This window comes from Pararge aegeria, chromosome 17, assembly GCF_905163445.1.
Source record: "Pararge aegeria chromosome 17, ilParAegt1.1, whole genome shotgun sequence".
NCBI lineage: Eukaryota > Metazoa > Arthropoda > Insecta > Lepidoptera > Nymphalidae > Pararge > Pararge aegeria.
The window spans coordinates 3,272,955-3,291,425 of NC_053196.1; the positions used below are offsets into that span (position 1 = coordinate 3,272,955).

Here is an 18,471-nt window from a genome sequence, read left to right on the forward strand (position 1 = left end):
ATCTAATATTGTTTGATATGATGTTTTTGTACCGGAGTATTCCAGACCGTTTTACTTCTGAATGTACGCTTTTTAAACTGCAAGTAAGCTTTGCTTTATCACTAATTATGATCTTGTTAGGAGAAAAACTATAAACTTATTAAAAGTATCTATATAATATAAACCCCACAAATCTTTTCACTTATTGCCTTAGTTAAATGATCCAAATTGAAAATCATCTATTAACCGTAAACACAATTGGGATTAATTGCTTGACAACTAATGATACACTCTGAGTAGTTATCACCGGGAAAAGTTAAAGAAAATGACCTCGCTATGTAAGATCAATCGGCTGTTTTTCGAATATGTGTGTAGAACTGGGGAGAGAAAATAAATGATTTTCGCTGTCCGTTCTGGGTAACTTATACTCTGTGGCTCTACGGGAGACAGGATCATTGAAATAAATTACTGTCAGGACGTTCATATCATCTTCACTTGTCTGCTAATTTCTATTTATATTTTTATTTTTAATTAAAATTGTCATTATTATGTATTTTTGCCGAACTAACAAAAGAGTAAATCTAATTAAATAAATGTCAGACATCTTGAATGCATCGCGTGTAAGGTACTGTATTCTCGTTTTATTTAGTAAAACAAGCAGGTGCATCCAAACGCCAGGTTTATCAGTGTTCCAGCTGAATGCAACTATCTAGCCGCTCTCAAGACATCGCGTCCGCTCTTCTGTCTAATCAGATTAGTGTCAATGTAGGTTGCGACTCTTGCTGTGTCTTTACCTACACAATACTGTGACCATACATTTCATCGATGAAATATCATACTTCATTCAATCTTAGCTCCCTATATATATAACAAGATCAATAAAAGATTAAATATCTGTCCTATGACTAAATGCCTAGCTAAAACGAAAATTACTACATGGCTACTGCAAATGAGCTATGATCAAACGAAAGAGTTCATTCTATCAAATATATGACATCCCTAGCCATCCTGTAGTACGTACGAGTATCTATAATACACACACACACAAACAAACACACACACACACACACTAAATCTAGTGGAACATTTGTATAATTACTGTACTATAACTCGGAGGTGGGCGGTGGTACATGCAGCACAGTTTTTACTATTGCAGTGCCACCCTTGCTAGTATTTTAAGTGCCATTGTAACAGTTCCAAATAAAGATTTATTATTATTATTATTATTATACTCACTAGTAAATGTATGAAAGAATGCATCAACTTTTATTGTAACCAAATAAAAAAGAGGTTACAGAGATATAAACACATCTAGAGGGTACAATTTAGCGGCCTTATCTCTACAGAGCGATTTCTTAATAAGTTATGTAGCGGTCTCCACATTACATAACTATCTGGATTGACGTCCACTGCTGGACATAGCTGGGGAGTTCCGGAATCCACTTGTAATACTCGTATATATGCGGGGTGCTTTTTAAGATATTATCAAAATTATAATCACTCTACTCATATCTATTAAAATATTGATAACTATTGACACCATGCACCCCGCGCTTTTTTTACAATAAAATTTTTTTTTTTTATTCACACTATTATTAATTTACATAAAAATAAATTGAAATTTATATTAATTGAAATTTTTAACACTATTTTAATTTGAATTTATTAAAATTTATTTTCTATTTTTTAGTTCGGTTTTCTATAAAAAGCGTTTTTTTAGTTTTTTTTAAACTATTATTTATTTCATATACCTAATACTGCAGTATGTGTACTACGCAACATCATCATGAAAATAAAAAATGTCCCACTAAGACAGTGCGGCATTTTTTTTATAAAAAAAAAAACAATAGTATATGAAAAGATACAGTGGAATATTATGTACGTCTGGTATTGGTAATTACCCCTGAACAGAAGTGCCGCCAAGCGATTAAGAAACCATAGGGGTATGGATTTAATGTAACTGGCATAACCCTAACAAGTCTACTCGTTACCACCTTAGGCTGCATCTTCAATACCACCCAGGTGGGATTACCAGCAGGTGGGATTGCAGCTAGGGGCTGACTTGGACTGAAAAAAAAATAACCAAAAATAATTGCGAAATTGCCGGTCAAATCCTGGTCAACCTACAACGACCCTGGTGCAAAATTATTTGTAAGCAAAATGCAGATTCGATGCCTGGTCTCTCCTGTTCGGAAGCAACTTTCTGAAAAATACTTTCCTTATCTTACATAACATATGTGGTGTTGTGAATATTGTAATGTGTGGCGCAATGTAAAAAATAAATGTTTCTTTCTTTCTTTCTTCTTTCTTTCTATCTCATCCATGCAAGATTATGATGTAAGGTTCATTCGTTTGTTTGACCTGAGAGTTGTATGCTCAAACAAATTAATGGTTGTTGTTTACGATTTGACCACATAATAATTAATCCTAAGCCGACTTACCGGCAAACGGTCATCATAGCGCAAGCTTCTAACGCGGCCAGAGTCCTTGGTAATCCACGCGAAGCCAGTTTAAGATTTATCGTCACCAGCGTCATCTTCAACCCATCACCGGTTAACTACAGGGCATAAAGGTTAACTCAGAAGGCTTTGACTAGGCCATAGTCAACCTTGCTGGCCAAGTGAGGATCCACAGACTTTACACGCCTTTGAGTACATTATGCTGACTCTCAAACATCAGTTTTACTCACAATTCTTTTCCTTTACAGTTAAAGCAAGTTATAGTTATATAAGTTTATATTCCTTACAACCCATAAAACTCCAAATAGTTATGGGTGCGTTCAGTGCGTGTGTAAGATTTATAAAACTATTTTATTGTATTATGAGCATTACAGTAGTGTGCTTAGGTTCAATTTGGCTCGCGCTATCATAGTGTAGGTAAATATAAAGTAAGCACGCAGCACAACTTCGAGGAAATTTAAAGTTATCGCGATGAAGTTAGAGTAGATATTTGATGAAAATTGTTGGCAAGTGAATTTGTAGGTATTGTTTATTGCCTATTATTTGTTATTCGTATCATTAATAATCAAAATTATAAGAATAGAATATTAGACATTGCAGCTGGATGCTAAAAAGAAAATCCTTAATAATAATATAAAGAATCATCATCATCACATCAATCCATTCATTACCAGGCCACTACAGGACACGGGTCTCCCACAATGAGACGGGTTTAGGCCGTAGTCCACCACGCTGGCCCAGCGCGGAAGGGTGGAATTGGATGTGCCACACGCCTTTAAGTACAATATGGAGAACTCTCAGGCAGGCAGGTTTCCTCACGATGTTTTCTTTCATCGTTTAAGAAAGTAATATTTTGGTTTTTTATATGCTATAAACCTGTGTTTAAGAAGATTATGGTTTATTCACTGAAGACATATAAAAATACCACGGAAACAGTTTGATTCCTGTGCTATCTTCCTATGCTCAATCGTGCTTACTTCTGCCGCCAAGCATAATTGCTGTGTTCCGATCTTAAGCGCGTGATTGCTGATGTAAACTGTAATTATAGACAAATAAGTTTTAGCGGTTGCCCACCTGGCTTATACCTACGCTACGCCGTAAACAAATTGTGACGTCACTACAAGACTTTTTAATATAGAATTTCTTTAGTAGTACTATTTTGCTTTATATAATTCGTAATAATACTTATCTTAATATTTAATGTTTACCAAATAGAATAATAACAATATATTTTGTGAAATAACTTACCGGAAACTAATATCGTAAAATATTTTTATTCGTTCGTTTTGTTGTCAACATTTTAAACGGTACCTGAGCCGTATAAAAGTTGAAGCATTACCTTCTCAAGCATTCATTCTGTATCAAGTAATTGTATGGGGAAACTCTGCTCGATTATATTTCAAATGTAATAAGTGAAAACTAGAATAATTTGCTGTAATCCGCGAACAGCAGGAGAATCTGTATGGTGTAATTTATAATTTCTTCAATCCGTATACTCCACACCAAACAGAACCTCCCAATGTACCCTCTACGCACGTTTCGCTCCGAAACCGGAGAATCCTCAGGAGATGTTGACTTTACAGTGAATAATTGTTAAGACAGATTCTCCTGCTGTTCGCGCAGTACAGCAAATTAAGCTTAATTTTCATAATATATTATGGATTTCCGCAAAGTCACGCCTTCTTCTATCCTATACTTCGCTATATCTCGACCTGTCATTATGATTCTCTCTTTCGAAATTATGTAAAGTTTTATTTGAGTTACAAAACAGCTTTTTGGTTTTTCAATTATTATTTTCCATTTTCTTTTTCTTAGCAAATAGTTTTTTGAACTGCATTACTAAATATTCCTCTGGCAGTCGTTCGTTAGTCTGCCTTTGCTTGAAGGAGCCCGGACCGATCTCTACGTTGGTGTGTGTCGTTTTTCTACTTCTGTGGAGTGGTGCATAGTTTGCCTGCGGTGCGAGCGTAATTAAAAGTATCTGAAACAAACGTAGGTACTTAATACTTTATCAGCATCTGTAGTCCCCTAGCAGTGAGGGAGATCAAAGCTTTGCAGGTAGTTCAGGAATGAATGAATGCAAAGTTTATCTTATCTAAACTTTGCATTCATCTTCACCCTTCCTAAACAAATTATTCGTGGTCCCTTCCTGTAACACTGTTGCACGAAGCATGGCACCTATACCGCGTCCATTATCGTCATTCGATGCGCTCTTGGACAGCAATGCTCAATGGGATCCATTCCATGACGGGTGGACAGCATTGTTCCGTGAATTGTTTTTTTTTTTTTTTTTTTTATTAACGATAGGCCAGCGTTTGACGACAATCATGCCCGTTAGAAAGCAATGATGAGGTCTAGGTTGGAGCACGCTTGCCTAGAAAAAGCCTATTCACTCTAGCCTTGAAGGTACTTAAATTATACGTGGCAGGAAACACAGTTACCGGGAGGGCGTTCGACATCTTAGCGGCACGTATCAGAAACGTGGATAAAAAACGTTTCGTGCGTGTTGTTGAGATACTCTGAGAATATTGAATTATCTTTACTTTAATATTCGCAGAGTATCACTATAGTACACTGTATTAATATCATGCCTTTTATAATGTTTAATGTCATCTTTCATTCATTTTTCTTATAGTTATCCATAAATTATGTAGTAATATCTAGTTAGTGTAAGTGGCCCTGCCGTACTAACGAGATGTAAAATAAATAGGCGATGGTTTCTCATTTAACATCTAGTGGGTTTTCAACTATAACTATTGAAAAATCCTTATAGAAATTGCTTAGTTCGCTTGACTGTTTCTCGTTTACCTTTAAATATGGATAGTTTACGTTCTGAATTCCAAGCAGAATATTTCTCCGTATCCCGGGGGACCCAAACTGAGTATTGTGTTTGGCAAGTGTTCTCGCCGGTGCAGTGGCTAAGAATATTAAAAGGAATTTAACTGTAAACTCCATTTAAACTGAAACATAATATTTACAAATATTACTTTGGAGGAATTTAAATATAAATGCGATTTTAATTTGAAAGATGCCTATCAGACGGAATTTAATTATAAATGACATTATTATCTGAAACACTAATGTTACTTAAATTGAAAACAAAAATAGTGAATTTTATTTATGTTTTTTTTTTTGTATTCTACTAAAAGCCTTGGACTGCAGTCTCATCTGGTGACAAGTGTGCATGGATTCTAACATGGCAGCGAGCCTGTTAGGGATATGGCAGTTATATTATACCCCTTTATTGGTTTTACGCATCATACCGGTACGCGGCACTTCTTTGAGAGAGTGGACTAATCACCTCCGAAACCTCAAACTTCAGACCGAATATTCACAAAATAGAAATTCCCATGTTTTGTGTACTGAGGATCTAACCTTGGATCTCTTATTAAAAAGAGCGCAGATTTTAGAATACACCAGGAAGGTAGACAAAAATAGCGGTAGCTGTACAATATTTTCAATAAATACTAAGTGGCAACAAAAAGTGATGTTTCGACATCAGCTGGGTCAAATGGGCACTGTGCCACAGATAGAAAATTCGAAGAAAGAAGTCCTACATAATAAATCAAACTCACGCTCACTCACTCACATATACTTATGTTCAAATTTCATTTCAAGTTATTATATATTATATTTAATTAGGTTATTTTTACATGACAGCAAAAATATACGTTACCTACTCGAAACTATCAGTTATTTTAATCGCCTTTTAGTGATTCTTTTATAGATGGTGTCTAGTACCTCTTTCCACATGGGCTATTATCACAGTAAATAAAGCTTTATATATTTAACTTAATAAATAATTGCTTTAACGTACATATGAAGTGCGAAGAAAAGTGCGTCGTCATCTATTTTTCGACAAAGAAGGAGTACCTAGGAGTACTCAGCATAAAAAAGTAATTTTCCTCATGAATACCATATCAAATTTACTCACTTTATCACATAAATAAAAACATACCTACCTAGCGAAAGATAGTTTTAAATTTTAAGCGAAATGCTGATTCAGCGAAGAAACTCTTTGTTCGAACGAAATGCTTTCAAAAATTCATTATCTTATATCAGTCCTTTCAACGTTATCGTCCATAATGAGACTCCAAGATTAAATCTGAAAGGATAGTTTGTATAAATTGGTATAAAACTTAAGATTAAAGTCTTTGTTCACGCATAAAGAACTAGAATACTTTAAAGTTTAAAACCCTTACCCATGACAAAGTACCTCTAACGTACCTCCATGGAACTAATAGGTATATATACTGGTCGATGTGGGAGTATTGTTGTGTGCATGGGTATGTATGCTCCTGTATGTGTGTGTGTGTGAGAAAGAGTGTGTGTGTGTGTGTGTGTGTGTGTGTGTGTGTGTGTGTGTGTCTGTTTTGGTGTGTGCGTGTGTGTCTGTGTTTTATTTGTGTTCTGTTGATATATTTTAAGGTTAGTCTATGAGTCTCTAGAGAGTGTTGCGGAACTTAGTTATCTCACATTGTCGTTTTGTAGATATATTTTTTTAAATTTTTAGGTTTAGGTTAGTGTAAAGAGTATAATATTTAAAATACGTGGGATATTTAAAGCAAGCTAGGGCTAGTAGCGGTCCTGTTATGTTTCTTAAATTAGAAAAAAGACCAATGTGTGTCCCGAACAGTGTGTGCTATGTACTTAATAGTGTTATTCCCAGACATTAGACCTATTTTAAGGCCATAACCTAACTCAGTTATGAAAAAAAGTCACTCAGCGGGAGATGGAGAGGGCTACGTGTAGACCTGGCTTTTTTAACCGAGTACCAAAGCTCTCATTTGAGTTTGTTGGGTCTAAAAACAAACCCTCCCTCCTGTCCTATGCCCAACACTTACTGTTGGGCTACATTAATAACTAATTAGGTTTATATAACAAATATGAATTTTAATAAATAAATTCAGCCACTAGACTCAATTATAATTATAGAACTATCGATATTTGAAAACAGTTTTTCGTCTCAATTATTTTAACAATTTCCAATAATATTTCATGATGCAAAATTTCCCCCGCTATCCGTATGAAATGCAACAGGATATTAAAGGCTCCAGTGCGCCTGAATTCCTGGTATCTACGAGCATTTCATCAGAAATATTTGATAACGCTCGTCCGTCGACATGGAGTGCATTTCTCGGCATATTGGTTTTAAAATAAGTTAGGAAACTCCACTGAACAATCGTTGAACTAGCAAATAAACTACGCCAGGCTCGCACGCTTTAAATTTTTGATTTAGCTGGAAAGCTATATGGAATATATAAGAAAATGTCTCTACCATCCGTATCAACCAGTACGTATAAGGCAAAAAGCCAGCGCTACGGGTATTGTGAAAATTAAGCTTAGTTAGCTATACTCCGCGAAAAGCAGGAGAATCTGTATGGTGTAATTTATAACTTCTTTAATCCTTATACTCCACACCAAACAGATCTTTTCCAAACAGTTTCGCTCCGAAACCGGAGCATCCTCAGGAGTTGTAGACTTTACAATGAATGAATAATGAATGATGACTTAACAATTATTACATTGCCGAAGATCTGCTTGGTGTGGATTATAAGGATTGAAGAAATTATAAATTACACCATACAGATTCTCCTGCTTTTCGCGGAGTATAGCTAACTAAGCTTAATTTTCACAATACCCGTAGCGCTGGCTTTTTCCCTTATACGTACTGGTTGATACGGATGGTAGAGACATTTTCTTATATATTCCATATAGCTTTCCAGCTAAATCAAAAATTTAAAGCGGAGTATAGCAAAGTAAGCTTAATTTTCATAATATATCGTGGATTTCCGCAAAGTCCCGCCTGCTCCAATTAGGCACGGGTCTCCTCTTAGAATTAGAAGGGTATAGGCCGTACTCCACGCTGGACAAGTGCGGATTCGTAAACTTCACACGCCTTTGAGATGGAGAAGCATGCAGGTTTTCTCACGATGTTTTCCTGCGCCGTTAAAGCGCGCACAACCAAAAAGTTAGAGGTGAGTACCAAGCTAACTCGGTCCGAATGGGAAGCCGAAGAGCAATCATCATATGTTTGAAAAGCCTTAGCGTAGTTTCGCTCTTGGAGGGGACAAGAACTTGTTGTAGTTGTAAAGTTGTAGTGACAGTGGGTGGACACGTAGCTTGGATAACCGATAGATAAATAATAATAAATAAATATATTACGACAATACACACATCGCCATCTAGCCCCAAAGTAAGCGTAGCTTGTGTTATGGGTACTAAGATGACTGTTGAATATTTTTATAAATAAAATACATAAATACTTAGAATATACATATAAATACCCAGACACTGAAAAACATTCATGCTCATCACACGAACATTTTCCAGTTGTGGGAATCGAACCCACGGCCTTGTACTCAGAAAGCAGGATCGCTGCAAACTGCGCCAATCGGCCGTCAAGATTTGGGAATGTTCGGGTCCCAAGACGTCGCACCGATAAAGAGCACCGTTTGTAGAGCTCTTGCCACCAGGTGTGTCCAACTTGTCCTCCTAGGTCTAGGGGTCCTTGCTAGGTGGATTCAATTTGGTTCCACCGAATAACAGATGTGATCGTTTCCGATTTAATCACGTAGAGAAACTCTTTCACCGAGTACATTAAACTTTTTAATAGTTATTTACGTTATTTACGAACCATGAACTTGGATGGATTCAAAGTTACCTTTCGAAACAGTAATGGTTTTTAGTTTAAAAATGCATTTACTACTGCGGCGATAAGATGCGATCTTGAATCCACATTTGAGAGGCATTTTCCGTTACCTGTTTGTAGCGTGCAAAATCAATTGCCTTTCCGTAGGGTTACCAGTCAAAGAAGATATAATCGAGGACAAAATAATATTGAATTAGGCCCAGAAAGGCTCTAAAAAGGTTATAAGGTGAGGCTTCAGCGAAATTAAACTTTTGTGTCGAAACAATTGAAGACCGAGAAGTGCTGGTAGTCACAGGAGTTTTATCAGCTACAGTCTAGTGCATTAATAGGAAACGAGTCATGAGAGGCCAGCCCAGCATTTTCTGTCCAAAGCGTGCGATGGTTTTTTATTATTTGGATAATATTCACTTGTGAGCCAGTGCTCTGAGAGTTCATACAGCTGTGGGAGAAGATAATTTTTTATCCTTTCCTCGTGGATATAATTGTCTCCTGCCCATGCTAGTCGTACTGTTCATAAAAAATTTTTGCAAAAACATAACTGGGAGACTTAAAAATGCAATTGCGGTGTTTTTAGATATTTTTAACTACTTTTTATATAAAATTTGTACCTATTATAATTGTTAAAGGTCGATCGATAGAAGTAAATTCATTATTCATTTATTCAGAATATTGGTAAGGGTACAGAATTGAAACAATAAACATGGTGCCACGATAACTGTTGCAGTAGTATAAACTGTGTCGCAACAATTAACGCCCACCTCCAACAATAAATGTATAGCACCAATAAGACAAAAGTAGAACACAGTAAATGCCAATAAAAAAAAGAGAATAAGAGTCAATTAAAATAATAAAAACATGCAGCGACTTATTTAGTGCGGGTGTGTGTGTGCAATTTTGTATGAGTGTGTGTGTGTTTGTGTGTGTATATGCATGTGTGTTATGTGTATGTCTATAGTTTGAGAGATAATGTTGAGAGAAGCTAATTTATTTTACCGTAAATTTATCCATTGAAAAAATATGGTTATGAAAGAGTTTTGAGGTCTAAGCGCCGTTGTGTTAGCTTTATCAATAAACTATGAAGCACTTCTCCTAACTATGGACACCCTACTCTACAATCACCTTACACTCTGAATAAATCTTTTCAAAACGCTGTAACTTTTCGTAAAGCACATTATTATACCTTGAAACGCAGCAAAATCTTTTATCTTGGTATTCGTAACTCGAAATTACTTACTTACTTTGGAAATGCAGACAAAGACTTTCCTAATTCTTTTTATTGGTTTATTATGCAAAACGGACTACCTAATGGAAAATGAGGGCAGTTATTTCAAGTTATTATATTTATGTTTTATAATATCTACTTGAGAGATGAGATGTTAATAGCATGTAGAGTCACTGAATTTTTTATTCGATGATAAAGAACAATGGCCACTTCAGCAGCGTTATGTGTTACGTTAATATTATCCCCTGACAAGGGATAATATTAACGTAACACATAGAATTAAAAACCAACAGAACCCTCATTCTATGGCCATTATTGCATGAAGTGCGTTGTATCCCAAAAATGGTAAAAAAAGCGCACGTATGATCTCACATCCGCGGAATGTTACTAGTTAAACAAACTTTTTCTCATTTTTACACTTTATGTTACGTTTAGAACGTTACAGGTAAAATAATTACTGTCAACTGCCAAATGGAATGAAGTGACTATCCGCCTGTTCGAGAAACACTACTACACACGGTTTCTGTTTGTTCTTAATTCTGTGTTGTACAGCTGCCAAAGCACGGCCGTAGGGAATAGGAGATGTTGGCTTCCCTTTATTATTAGGATATTATATCCATCCATGCCCATGATAGCCATGCTGATGGAAATGTGTATGAAAGCGCAGGAAAAAGAATGGATATGGCAGTTTATTAAACCCATATCTCTAAGTATTTTTGGTTCCGTGTTTGACCGTTACCTAGCTACGGCCGAAGCCCACCATATCAGCCTTAAGCAAATAAAGAAATAATGATCATCATTATTTCTTAATTTCCATCCAATCCATTTTATTATAACCTGTTTTAAGCCAAAACCAAAGATAACCATGTATATGACCTGAGTAAATTGTAACTTATTTTAACTTTACCTTGATATATATTATATCTTGATATAATCTTGTTTTTCTTTTTTTTTTATTATATATTTTGTAGACCTAAATTTATGTTTGTAATTATTGTTAAGTTATAAGGACGTAGTGTTTGTATTATATTTGTTATTTATACCCATAGAGTATGCAAACACTGCGTCAGACCATGTCGCTGCCGGACCGCGAAAACCCGTTCGTTACCTTTGGTCCCTACTGAAAATCAGCGTTGTAGTATTCCTTGGCATTTACTGCCATGGTGCTGCGGCACAGAGGTGAGTAGGTAACCCGTTGACCACAACGAAGCAACATACGCCTAAATTATTATATATTTTTTTTTTCTCTGTCCTCTTGTAGTATGTTGTAATTTATTTATTTATTGTGGTTAATAAATATTTTTATTATTAATATTATTATATATTTGGCTGTACGGTGATATACTTTTGCCTTGTCCTTATGGGAAAGAAAAAAAATACCTTGACATAATGTCAAAAAGGGTTGCAACTGAAAGTGATACGTAGGTATCACTTTTTAAAATAAGCGGTTTTCCCTCAACTAACGTGGCTCGAGGAAACCGATTGGCTACCAATTTGAATACGTAAGTCAGTACATAGTTACATATTATGTAATAATATTATTTATTGTTTTTTAAATTAAGCTACATCTTAAATTATATAAATCTCCTGTCACGATGTTTGTCCGCGATGGACTCCTAAACTACTTAACTGATTTTAAATTAAATTGGCACACCGTGAGCAGTCTGCTCCAACTTAAGAGATAGGATAGCTTAGATCTTTAATTATAGTTATTTTATTTTATTGCAAATTATTTGTCTATAATTAATTGACAGTCACATGTTTTATATATATATATATATATACTACTATACTCATTTAAGGCTTAGCGATACTGAATACTTTAAAAACAAAATCTAACGCAGACGAAGTCGCGGGCAACAGTTAGTATATACATATAAAGCAACGTTATAAGAATAATGAATTTAAAAGAGATCATAAAGAAACATTTTTTTTGAAAAATTTTACATGATCACTAGGTATAATCTCTAAAAAACTAATCATAAATGATTTTGTTTTGACGCTTTCTCATCATCATTACTTATTTTGTTTCGTTATTTTAACTGAGTTAAATATAAGACCACATCAAATCTTCAAAAAAAAATTCACATATGTAATAAACACATTATGCAAAACCAAATATAATTTTAGAAGGCTACATAATATTATTAGTAATTCATTTAAGTAGGAACAGTTTAATCTCTTGTATGTAAATTTATAAATAAATAAACAAGATAAGTTTTATATTATTCTATAAAAATCTAACAAACTACCAACAAATCTTTAATTAAAACGTCTCTCAATAAGTTCAGAGTTTTTATAATATCTAAGCTTATATTAAAATACTATTTTAATATTAAGGATTACATGTGGGTTTGATTCCCACAAAAAGAAAATGTTTTAGTGATGAACATGAATGTTTTTCAGTGTCTAGGTGTTTACCTGTATATTATAAGTATTTAAATATATTATTAATCAGTCATCTTAGTACAACAACACAAGCTACTTTGGGGGCTAGATGACGATTTTTGTATTTTTAAATAAAAATATTGAACTGATATGCTCAGTCACTCATTTAGAATAATTAGTTACGCAATCTCTGACACATTCACTCTCTGACTTCAGTAATTATTGGTATTCAAAAATTATTTTGTAAATTCCGTAGGAACCTTTTATTTTCATAGGATAAAAAGTATCCTTTGGTCGTCTCAAATATTCTAGTGAAATAGGAATTTTCACATCCTTAGATATTGTCAACTGTCACTTGTCAGACAGCGGCGGAACTTCCAAAGTTTGAATTGCACTCGCCGGTTTCGAAAATTTGCCCAATTTTTAATCAAAATGTCGATTTTTAATAGTTTTCCTCACTTGCCAGGACCAGAAGAGACTGCATTTTGTAAAATTAACGAGTCATATTGCTGCGGAAATGTTCGTTATGGAAGCATTTCTACTTTCTCAAATTCGGTAAGGTTAACGCTTGTTTTTCTGGCGATGTTAGCAATATTTTTTGTAATAATTATTAACTTTTGCGTTTCAGATCAAACAGCATCCAATAATCAATGTTACAAAAGATTTACACCACCACAGGCTGTCGGATGAAAACATAACTATGTATATCGATGTCGAAGACAATTTGCTGAAAAAAATAACAAGTGTGTGGTATAAACAAGGTTTTTTAGAAGCTTTGAGCGTTGCTGCCGATACCAATGTGAACCGAGAAAGCAAAGTGCTAGCTTTAACAGCGTCATATGCTTTGAAAGTGACGAATTTGTTTACTACATTACGATACTTCATGCAGCCGCATTTGAAGGACATAGGGCCTAAAATCGTATCGAAATACTCAAGAACTAGAACCTGGAGTAGTTCACCTGTGAAGTGCCTTGCTTGGCATCCGCATACTACAAAAATTGCTTTAGCAACAGCTGATGATAATGTAAGAGTGTATTGTTCCGAAGTTTCATTTGTATCTACCTTAAAATGTAAGGCGCAAGGTCATGTGTCGTCATTATGCTGGAGACCATACTCAGCATCTGAAATAGCGGTTGGATGTGAACAGGGTGTGATTGTATGGACTGTTGACCCAAATTCCATGTTCACAAAACCATCTTCCAGTAATGCAGTTGTTTTAAAGAGGTAAGCTAGTAAAATTTATGATTAATGAGTGTTAAATTGTCATTTATAAGTTTTTGGCGTTTCATAAACCCTTTGTGCTTAACCATTATCCTCAACATTTGAACATCCTTCTTTTAGTTACATACTTCCTCTGTCATATGAGAGAGATTTAAAGCTTAGACACTGCTGCCACTGGTTGCCGCTACAGCACCCTGTAACCTAACATCCTTTAGTTCTCTGTGCTTTGCACCCTGTCGATTGCTACTTCAGCTTTCATTACTAATACAGCTGAGTTGGTAATGTCTAAATTGAATATGCACATAGCTCTTCCAATGATGGCCATAGTAAGTGACCATGTTTTAAAGGCATAAGAAATTATAGTTTGAAGCCTCAATGAATTGACATAAGTATTGATAAAGGTTTGCTAAAAACTAAAAAAGTCTATGGTGAATCAAAGAGACTATTAAATGGGACCAATTTTGTTCTCTGTTTTTAATACACTTTACCTTACTGTCTCACCATCTCTTTTTTTATTCCAATAACACAAATCTGATTACCAAATTGAATTTTGGTTTAACCTCATTGTTGCCATTTCAGATCTGGACACAGTCCAGTTACAGACGTGAGCTGGTCTCCAAATGGCGATCTCTTAGTCAGCTGTTGTGGAGCAGACACCTCTATGCTAGTTTGGGACGTCAGTATGGAAATGGCTGTACCTTTGCGGAGAGTTGCAGGAGGTGGCATTGTGTTTGCTAGATGGTCTTTGAGTGCTAGTAAAATATTTGCTGCTACATCTTCTATTATATTCAGGTATGTTTTTGCTGTGCAATTCTTAGTGTGAGGATTCACCTCTAAGCAAGTAGTTATATAAATTGTTTAAAACAAAGGTGTTTATGGAAACATGCCACTTGAAGAAGAAGAAATACTGCACACAAACATCAAAATATACATAAAATAAAGAATAAACAAAAGAACAAGAAAAGAGGTATGCAAAGGCAGCCTTATTGCTGCAAGCAATCTCTTACAATAAATATATATATATATGTATATTGTATATAACTATATATAGATCCTTTATTTTAATAAATTTTTAATAAAGTATCTGGAATTCTATACTGATGATACCCATAGTGGTTTTTATCTTGGCTTTGATCATGACATAGGGTTTCATGTCACTAGATCTTTCAATAATGTTATGAATGAACAAATAAATACATTAGAAAATAAAAAATGAAATAAATTACTGCACATAACATAGAATCATAAGAATTAAATTTAAAAACAATAGAAGGTACATTTTGGGTGCCTTATTACTAAATAAAGAAAATCCTACAGATGCACGTATTATGGGTAAATATTTGATGTCAAAAAAAAAATTACATAATCAGATGGTCCCGTCCAACCTGTAAAACATGGCAAGATGATCTAGTCTACATTATTATTTGAACAGGGTGTGGGACACTCAAGCCTGGACCCCCGAGCGTTGGTGTGCCCGGGGCTGCCGGGTTGTAGCTGCTTGTTGGGGACCCAAAGATATGGTGCTGTTTGCTGCTAAAGGAGAACCTATTGTCTATGCCTTGAGCAATACTGGCTTGATGAATGGTAAGTATTATATACCAGCTGTTGCCTGCGGCTTAGTACGCGGTTTTTTAGTTTTTCATGACACTTGTGGGGACATTACATTTTCCCGGGATAAGAAGCAGCATATATGTTGATCCAGGGTATAATCTATCTGCATTTTTTATTATACGTAAGTAGTAGGATACCATAGATATTTTTTTTTTGCATTATCTGCCATCAGCTTTTCCAGCCATAATCAGATTGTATGTTTACATGCTGTTTGATTTTTAAGGGTATTCCAGTGAATATGCTCCCCTATAGAGTTAATTATGGTCCGGTACTTAAAGCTTTATCTTTCGTGCAAGTCTAGTATATGCCATTTCTTCAGACGTTTAGTATTTATGTCTGTAAGCAGTCTCTGTGCCAAGATATTGGGATGTTTCTCGAGTCTGAGCATGTGTTTAAAAAATGTAATAGTATTTTTTAGATTTAAACTCAGACAATAATTTGATGAGGGCCTGGGGTTTTATTTTTCAGTGCAATAGGAATCAATCCTGATGCACCTTATTCCAGCAATAGAATTGCATTAGTTGATATTTCTTATTGTAACTACATTTATGTATATGCAAAGTTTCTTTTTTTTGTTGTTAATGTTATGAGATTCGTATACTAACCTCTTACCTCAGATAAACAATTTTCATTTCATGATATGCAATATTATTATGGCGCTGTGTAGGTCGTAGGTCGGATTATGATGATGAATATTATTTTACACTTTTCATAAACTGTCAGATCCCACTGAGATTGAAATAAGCAAAAATTTATTTATGAATGAATGTTGTGATGAAAACTGCTGAATGTCTACTAAAATAAAGTAGTCCATACTGGATTACTTGTATATATTTCTTTTATATACTACAAACCTACTTATCATTTTCAGGAGCAAAGTCAACCAAAGCACAACCAGTTCTTGACGTAACAAAAATAGAACTACCCTCTGGAGAAGCGGTGGGAGGACCCATACTGGATATGTGCTGGGACCCCACAGGCAGCTACCTGGCGATACTGTATGAAGAAACCCACCTCATATCTGTGTTCTGTACAACACAACTGATGATGCAGCTTAGTATTACACCATGGTAAGTTAATTTATATTTAAATGGCTGCAGTATAATTACATTTTTGGCAGCTTTGTTGTTTACATAGTTATTTGCGCACAGGATATTGCCAGGGTAGGCATTAAACAAGAAGATACCATAAAATGGAAAAAACCTGTATAGGACAATTTTTACATAACTTGCATGGGTTAAGTAAAAATTATAGGATAGGAAGCGTTTTTTTATGCAAATCACTTTGAAAAATATGGAGTGCACGCCAATACCATCAGACTGCGCAATAATCTTTTTGCTGTTGCCATAGGAATCTGCGATCTCATTAGACCTTAAATGTCAGCATAGCTGATGGTACGGCTATGTTTGGCACTGCGCAATTTTAATATTACGACTTTATACAGTTATTTATCTAATAGTAATGAAATTAGCTTTAGTACTTCTTTTCTTTAGAACCTAATTTAAAATAATTGAGAATAATTTATCTAGGTTAGGGATTTTTTTTATAAATATTATATGAGATGGAAATAATTAAAAAAAAAAAGCAAACTGGCGGAGTTTGTTGTGCATCAAAACATGAATGTATGATCCTTCAATGAGGCCTATTTCAGTAAACAAAGTTTTATTAGAAAGAACTACCAATAGTACTATGTCCATCAGTTTAAAACAGGGGTACCAATTACGACATACCTATGGTGTGTCATCAGTGGCGTGCACTGGATTTCTTACCAGGGTATGCATACAGCAGGAAAATTGCATAAAATGGTAAAAATCCTCCTCTTATACAGGCTATATTTCAATTTTAGGGAATGCAGTGCTTTTGTGCATGTATGAAGTGCACGCCACTGTGTGTCATATAAAATAATATGTTTACTCATACGAAATGTGAGTTGAGGTGTGTGTGATTGAATGCCAATAGTTAGTTAGGAAATCAAAACTGGACCCGGTAGGTGGCGCTGCAATTAGGTTCTAGATTTTTTTAATATAACCGATTTGATGCAGACAAAGTTGCGCAGATCGGCTAGTTAAAAATAATACTGCTTTAAGCGAAGGTGGTAATGAACTGATTAAATTTAAGTTGTATGTTTAAAGCCAAATCAATTATTTTCAGTTGCTTCATCAGTGGCATAGACAACGAAGTGCCGTCAACCATGGCCTTCCAACAGAACTTCACAGAGGGCGCTTGTCTGTCCATCGCCTGGTCAAGCGGTAGGATACAACACTTCCCCATTATATACACTGACAGTTATTGACGTAATATTACAGCATGGCAACACTGAACAATTTGATTCTTTTTTCAAAATATAACTGGTTAACATTAATCAGTAGCATTCCAGTTAATTTTTTTTTTATTGTGATAGATTGGACTGTCAATAATAACTATCAAAAAAAAGACCACAGCAGTACTGTGCTGGAAGTAATGTGAATCCGGATTGGTTAGTTATTATATTATATTTTAAGAAGTATCAAACAATTTTTGTAATGTATCAATGGTATTTGTTGTAAAAAGTTTATCTTGAAAATATATTTTTTATTTATATGTTTTAAGTATTTTTGTTTACGTAAAATATGCAAAATGTCGGTAACTCTTGTATGTTGACAACGGCGAGTCTACGGTTTGCTGCCTAACTGAAACTTGTCTTTGAAACCGGAACAGCAGTCGTAAATAGTGCTATCCTTTTTTACAAGAATAATTACTTTCAGACCTGTCATTTTAGGTAAGACATTTTATTTTTAGTCCCGCTAGGAGTATGGTCTTTTGAAGCTAAGATGAACTCAAGCTTTTAAAAAAGTTACGTTAAGTTGAATTAATTCTGAATATACTGTGTTTAGATAATCTAATTCTCATTCAAAATAGCTGGTGTGTTAATATAAAAGTTACTAGAGTAGAGATACATA

General features: G+C 34.8%; 1 protein-coding gene and 1 long non-coding RNA gene across 4 annotated transcripts; one reads left to right on the forward strand and one right to left on the reverse strand.

Moving 5' to 3' along the window:
• Positions 1 to 4,120: 4,120 nt before the first annotated feature.
• On the reverse strand, positions 4,121 to 6,527 carry LOC120631298. The gene is made up of 3 exons (XR_005659051.1): positions 6,401 to 6,527; positions 5,247 to 5,398; positions 4,121 to 4,419 (listed from the first exon to the last, which is right to left on the reverse strand). It is a non-coding gene; the product is annotated as an uncharacterized LOC120631298 (long non-coding RNA).
• Positions 6,528 to 11,720: 5,193 nt separating this feature from the next.
• On the forward strand, positions 11,721 to 18,116 carry LOC120631160 (aladin-like). 3 transcript variants are annotated; one of them, XM_039900616.1, is made up of 7 exons: positions 11,721 to 11,814; positions 13,167 to 13,255; positions 13,329 to 13,924; positions 14,501 to 14,713; positions 15,354 to 15,505; positions 16,404 to 16,602; positions 17,684 to 18,116. In XM_039900616.1, exons 3-7 carry the CDS (start codon positions 13,401 to 13,403, stop codon positions 17,823 to 17,825), a joined length of 1,230 nt encoding a protein of 409 aa, XP_039756550.1. In that variant the 5' UTR covers positions 11,721 to 11,814; positions 13,167 to 13,255; positions 13,329 to 13,400; the 3' UTR covers positions 17,826 to 18,116. The 3 variants fall into 3 exon arrangements, with proteins under 3 accessions (XP_039756550.1, XP_039756551.1, XP_039756549.1); XM_039900617.1 differs by having other exon boundaries at positions 11,742 to 11,818; XM_039900615.1 differs by lacking the exon at positions 11,721 to 11,814 and having other exon boundaries at positions 13,064 to 13,255.
• The last annotated feature ends 355 nt before the right edge of the window (positions 18,117 to 18,471 follow it).

Bases quoted from the DNA above. Each gene is read 5' to 3' on its own strand.
- LOC120631160 (XM_039900615.1), top strand. From the start codon at position 13,133: ATGTCGATTTTTAATAGTTTTCCTCACTTGCCAGGACCAGAAGAGACT. The intron at 13,256-13,328 runs GTAAGGTTAACG...TTTGCGTTTCAG, and splicing joins TTTCTACTTTCTCAAATTCG to ATCAAACAGCATCCAATAAT. The intron at 14,714-15,353 runs GTATGTTTTTGC...TTATTTGAACAG, and splicing joins ACATCTTCTATTATATTCAG to GGTGTGGGACACTCAAGCCT.